This window comes from Rhopalosiphum maidis, chromosome 4 (genome assembly GCF_003676215.2).
Source record: "Rhopalosiphum maidis isolate BTI-1 chromosome 4, ASM367621v3, whole genome shotgun sequence".
In the NCBI taxonomy this organism is placed as follows: Eukaryota; Metazoa; Arthropoda; class Insecta; order Hemiptera; family Aphididae; genus Rhopalosiphum; species Rhopalosiphum maidis.
Window position 1 is genome coordinate 20,526,364 of NC_040880.1, and position 5,998 is coordinate 20,532,361.

General features: G+C 23.7%; 1 protein-coding gene across 3 annotated transcripts; it reads right to left on the reverse strand.

Moving 5' to 3' along the window:
- Positions 1-275: 275 nt before the first annotated feature.
- Positions 276-5,694, reverse strand: LOC113560357 (maltase A3-like). Of its 3 annotated transcripts, none has more exons than XM_026966188.1 (11): positions 5,574-5,694; positions 4,724-4,926; positions 4,460-4,639; positions 4,206-4,381; positions 3,869-3,994; positions 3,180-3,427; positions 2,918-3,113; positions 2,465-2,711; positions 828-1,023; positions 618-761; positions 343-532 (listed from the first exon to the last, which is right to left on the reverse strand). In XM_026966188.1, exons 2-11 carry the CDS (start codon positions 4,899-4,901, stop codon positions 343-345), a joined length of 1,881 nt encoding a protein of 626 aa, XP_026821989.1. In that variant the 5' UTR covers positions 4,902-4,926; positions 5,574-5,694. The 3 variants fall into 3 exon arrangements, with proteins under 3 accessions (XP_026821990.1, XP_026821989.1, XP_026821988.1); XM_026966187.1 differs by having other exon boundaries at positions 5,537-5,682; XM_026966189.1 differs by lacking the exon at positions 5,574-5,694 and having other exon boundaries at positions 276-532; positions 4,724-4,901.
- Between the last annotated feature and the right edge of the window lie 304 nt (positions 5,695-5,998).

Sequence of the window (5,998 nt, forward strand, 5' to 3'; positions counted from 1 at the left end):
AAAATTTTTACTTATAATATTACAACAATGTTGTAATTATTTAAAAATAATTATGAGTAAATGTCAGGTATTTCTAAAAATAATTTGAAAATGTATGTATTTTGAAGAATATGACCAGCGAAAACGTTCAAATTTAAAAGTACAAGCTCTAGTAAGTTGAATAACTCAAATATAAGATAAGTATATACCATAATACATATAATAAACTTTAAATTGGTTTTTATTGCTTCATAAATTAGAATTTTATTAACTATGATATTATAAAAATAAATATATCACAAACTTATCATTATATTTAATATAAAAATAAAATATAATTATTTACAATAATGATACATAGATTCATAAGAAATATTTTAAAACTAGAAAGATACTGAATACACTAATTAATTTGGAACTGATTTGTGTGCCCGCACTTTGAGTATCAATTGTAGAAATTTCAGGTGCAATATATTTATCTGTTAAAACGACTACAGATTGTGGTCGTAGTATTAGTGGATTACCAGCTGAAGATACGGTTGATATAATGTTTCTAAAAACAAAAATTACAATAAATTAAAAAACAGAATTATTAATTGTAATGACAAACATTTTTTAAATTCAAAAATTTTAATTACCCAGGGTTGTATGCAGAATTTTCACTTCCTAAGTATATGTATAGTTCGTCTTTGAGGTTTTTTATGATATTGGACAATATGACAGTTTCAGTTTCACTGCCAAAATTCATTACGACTATGTACGATTCATGTTCCAATAATGATCTATAAAAAATAATTAATGAAAATAATAAACAACATAATATTTTATAAAATTACTATTTTGGTTACCTCTTTAAAATGTATATCGATTTAGTAATATTATACGTATGAAGGTCGCCATTTTTTAACGTATCTGTTTTTCGAAGTTGAGACATTTTTTTGTAAAAATTATAGTTACTATTTGGTATTTTTTTCTGGTATTCGACATTCAATTTGTAGTAATTTGGATTTACCGGTAACCATGATTTTTTCTCTTCGGTGAAACCTTTGAAACAAATGGACATGATTTCAAATTATAATTTTATATACAATTTTCATTTATTTTGTACATATTTAGAAGTTTGTAGTAGATTAAATATTATTTAAATCAATTTAAGTTAATTTTGACTTTTAGTTTTTAATTATTTGGATTTATTGATAACCAAGATTATTTTTTTCGGTAAATCCTTAAACATTTAATGCAATACAAATTATATTATAAAAACTTAAAACGAATTTATTAAATTTGACGTCAATTTGTCAATGGTTATTATTATTTTTTAGTATCTTTTTTGAGTAGGGACCTAGCAATTTTATTATTTTAATTTTTTGATGCTTGAATCGAAGACATTTAATTTAACAATTAATAAATATATCTATAAATATAATTATATTAATTAATATTATAACCTAACCTTTATTATCAAACTACTCATTATAAATACATTATGTGTTATCATTAATGATTGATTCAATCAATGACTATTTTTTAATAATTTATTCATATTTAATAGGTAATATTAAAATCTAAAATATATATAACCTGCTGTATAATCTAACTTAACCCGGGAAAATAAACAAGTATAAAATTTGGCACTGTATACACTTATACATAGGTGTAACTAGATTTTAGTTTACCTTAGTTCACGGTCAATTCAGCATCGGTGTACCTTCCTTTGTAAACTAATACGAGTATAATATAATTAATATACACAGATATATTTTTAACATAGTTAAAACTGCCTTTTAAACTTTACAAATAACTCAAAGAATCATCTCAGACATTTTCGCCAAAGTATGTTTTGTATTTTTGAGTATATTTATAAGCTACAAGCATGTGTATATAATTTATTTAGATTGTATATATAAGTTTATTCTATGTCTGTAACCAAGACATATAAATAAATGTAAAATAAAGAACAATTTTTGAGAGCCATAATATAAATACTCCTAGAGTGTAAAGAATATGTGTACACAATTTGATGCCAATTTGTTCCGTAGTTTCAAAGTTTATAAACCTTAAAATGTAAAGGTACATTCATTTTTATATCATATAAATATAGATAGGTTAAATCGTAAATGGATAGATCGAATAAGAAAAAAATACACAATCTTCTAGATTATGTCAGTGTGAAGTTTAAAATTTCGAATTTTCAAGCGATCGTTGGAATGTATTATTTTGTTTGCTATATTATAACGTATTTTATAGTTTTCAAATTAAGTTAATACTATAATATTTTATAATTACGTGTAATGCATTGCATTCAAATCATTCAATATATTTAATATATATTATTCGATACATTTTTTAGGATACTTAAGCACTTAATTTGAATCAATCGACCAGTTTAGTTTTTGTGTATTACCTAATATTGAATAAATATTTTATAAAAATGTGTTTGTTTTAACTAAAAAAACAATGGTCTTGTATAATAATTATGTTGTACCTGCATTTATTGAACTATCCCATTGCATTGGACACCTTTCAGAATCTCTGGATTCATCCGTTCTACTGCCTCCCGCATTATTAGGATCTTGTCTTTGATCTGGTCTCACGTACGAATTGTCCATGCCAATTTCACTCCCATAGTATGTAACCTCTATACCAGGAAGCGATAGTTTTAGAGCTGTAAAGAGTGGAATCGTTTCAGCACCAAATTTCGTCGGTATTCTTGGATTGTCATGATTTTCAATCTTAAAAAAAAAAAGAAAAAAATTATGATTTAAAATTATTTTAATTATACATCATAGCACCGAATGATATTTTATAATCGTGTCAACTTATTGAACCGTATGTCAGTTGTTATACAATACAATTTAGTAGTGTTTGTTATTTCATACTAAACGTTACATTTAATATTTTCTAAAAAATAAAAAGTAGTATATTTCAAAACACTTACCACCCAGTTAGCCACCTGGTTTTTAGGCATTTTGTCTAACCAATTTTTAATTTGGTTTTCTATTGATTCAACTAGGTTACTTCTATCAACACTTAATAATCCGAAGTTAAACGGTACATGAGCACCAAGTTTCATTGAATTGCCATAATATTGCATTAATATATCTATTGGTGAATAGGATTCAGTGGCTATAAAACTGTTTAAATATAAAAATATAAGTGATTGATTTTAAATTTACATTCACATACTTATATTTATTTACCTAGAAATTGGCAAGTTTTTACTTCTCGTATAATTATCTGTGAATTCTCTCCATTCCTTAATTATATCAATGTTCTCTGGTTGATCTATTGTATAGATATGATCATAATCCTCATATTTTGTTGAAGAACATTCGTCGTTTTCCTTTAAACAAGGTTCATTTAGGAAATATTTGTTTTCATATAAATGTCTAAGTGCATCAAATCGAAATCCAACTACGCCTCTATCCATCCAAAATGCAATTATATCCTTAAATAACGATAAACAATAAATTTATAATGTTAATTTTATAGGAATGACTCGCTGTTTTAGTCTTAAACACGAGTAACATATTAACTTAACATTTCATATTTCCAATACAATTTTTTAGTTTATTTTTAAAAAAATAGCGTATTAAATAAAGCTTTAATATTGTATTTCTTTATTGGTCATTTAATTTTTTAATATTGAAGCGAATGTAAATAGCAATTAGATTAAATATTAATAATAAATACTTATTTTTGTTTCAAAATCAAAATATCGAATAATACCAGTGATATTACCAATAATATAATGGTGGTTTATTTAAAAAAAAAATAGTATGTTATAATTGTTATTATTATTATTTATTTAATTATTATGCGTGTGTATAACAAAACAAAAATATGTATGTGTATATAATGTACTCTTAATTATATTTTATTTACTTACCAACAGTTCTTTGTGAACTTCAGGGTTTCTAATGTTAAAATCCGGCTGTTTTGAATTGAAATGATGGAAATAAAATTGTTTTCGAATATCATTCCAAGTCCAGCCAGTTCCTCCAAATATACTTAACTGTGAAAAATCGGTTTAGGTTATTTAAAATTATTATTTTTAATTTATAAATTATTTTTAAGAACAATTAAATTAATTTTACATAATTGAGTTGGTAAAACTAGATTTTATGATGGTTAAGTAGTTTTAGTTTTAATAAATAACTACAAAAACGACAATATTAGTAGTATTTAGATATAAAGAGTTCTGAAATAAATAAAATGTTATTTACCCAATTATTTGGAGGTATTGGTTCTACTAAAGAATTATTCATTACATCATTTTGGTTTAAAGCATCACGCCATAAGTAATAATCTGCGTATTTTCCTTCTCGTTTAATTGATTTTTGAAACCATTCGCATTTATAACTCGAATGGTTAGGTATAAAGTCAGTTACTAATTTAAGATCTAAAAAAAAATATATTTACAGTTATTTATCAAATGTAATGTACTGTTATTCTGACTAATAAATGACAATTTTATTACTTCTTTTCTTCATTTCTGCAACTAATTCTTTAAAATCATCCATTGTACCATATATCGGATCTATCATTCTAAAGTCTTCTACATCATATCCCATATCGTCCATAGGTGATTTGTAAAAAGGACCAATCCATAATGTCTCAATATCAAGATCAACAAAATGATCAAGTTTTTGAATAATACCTGAACATTTTGTGTAAAATAAATAAAAACTTGTTTCCATTTATTTCTTCTTAATTTAATGATGGATAATTCATAAATAAATACCTTTTAAATCGCCAATACCATCTTTGTTACTGTCTTTAAACGATCTTGGATACACTTGATATGTTATTGTGTTCGACCACCAATCATCATTTGGTTTATTAGCTTTAAAATAAAAACCGTTTACTGTGACACATATATATGCTATCACCAAAAACGAGAACCCATGAAATGACCTCATATTGTTTTAAAGTATAATAAATAACCTGAAATAATAAATATTATATTATTAATTGTTAAAAAATATTGGTTTTTAACATAGGAAAATGTAAGTGTAGCTGTAAAAGGATATAACAAATAGATTAAAAAAGTTGAAATAAACATTAAATTAATTTAACTATATTTGAATAATTTTGTAAGTATTTTTATTATATATATATGTATATAATAAGTATTTTATTTATACCACGGTTAGTATTTAATATTTATGTTGAGAACAGTAATAATTTAAACAACACTCGTACCATTAATGCCTGTACCTAGTACCTACCCACTATTGTTTGTTTCAATAATTATAAATACGAAAAATTGTTATTTACTTATAACGTTTGAATTATTTTTTACTAGGTATACATTTTTGTAATTTATTAATTATAATATTTAAATATTTTTTTCTTTAGATATAAAATAATGCTTAAATAAGAAACAATGAATATTAAAACAAATTTAAACAAACAAGTCAAAACATATGATTTTATTTTAATTTATTGAAATGAGCTGTAATGAGCTTTATTATAGTGTCTTTTGTCATATAATTTTATTTTATTAATCAAAAATTTTTAATTAAACTATAATGTGTATTCAAATTTAACTTACAACAATTAAAGATAGTTCTATACAATAATTAATTTACCAATTGAAATTATGTTGTAATATAACACATATAACACGGATTAATAGATGTTTAAGAAAAAAGCAATTTTAGAGCCAACTGTAAGGCATGTGCAATGGTGTAACGTTCCAATAAAACTGTATTGCCCTGAAAAATATTCTTTATTTATATCAATTAATTTTGTATGTTTGATCAAAAAAAAAAAAACAGAGGATGATACATTTAAGAACTTAATCATTTAATAGAGATTAAAACAATCGACATAAATATATAGGTACTTTATATTATAAGCATAATCACAGACAGTACGTTATAAAACAAATGTATGAATTATTGTTTTATGTTTATCATGCACACGTGATTATAACATAAATCTAGTATTTTAATTTCTTGTTTTGATTCTCGCTTTATGATGGGGAGCTTAACTTATTCCGAGTACATTATTT

Bases quoted from the DNA above. Each gene is read 5' to 3' on its own strand.
- LOC113560357 (XM_026966189.1), bottom strand. From the start codon at position 4,901: ATGAGGTCATTTCATGGGTTCTCGTTTTTGGTGATAGCATATATATGT. The intron at 4,382-4,459 runs GTAATAAAATTG...ATTTTTTTTTAG, and splicing joins TGCAGAAATGAAGAAAAGAA to ATCTTAAATTAGTAACTGAC. The intron at 3,114-3,179 runs GTAAATAAATAT...ATATTTAAACAG, and splicing joins AAAAACTTGCCAATTTCTAG to TTTTATAGCCACTGAATCCT.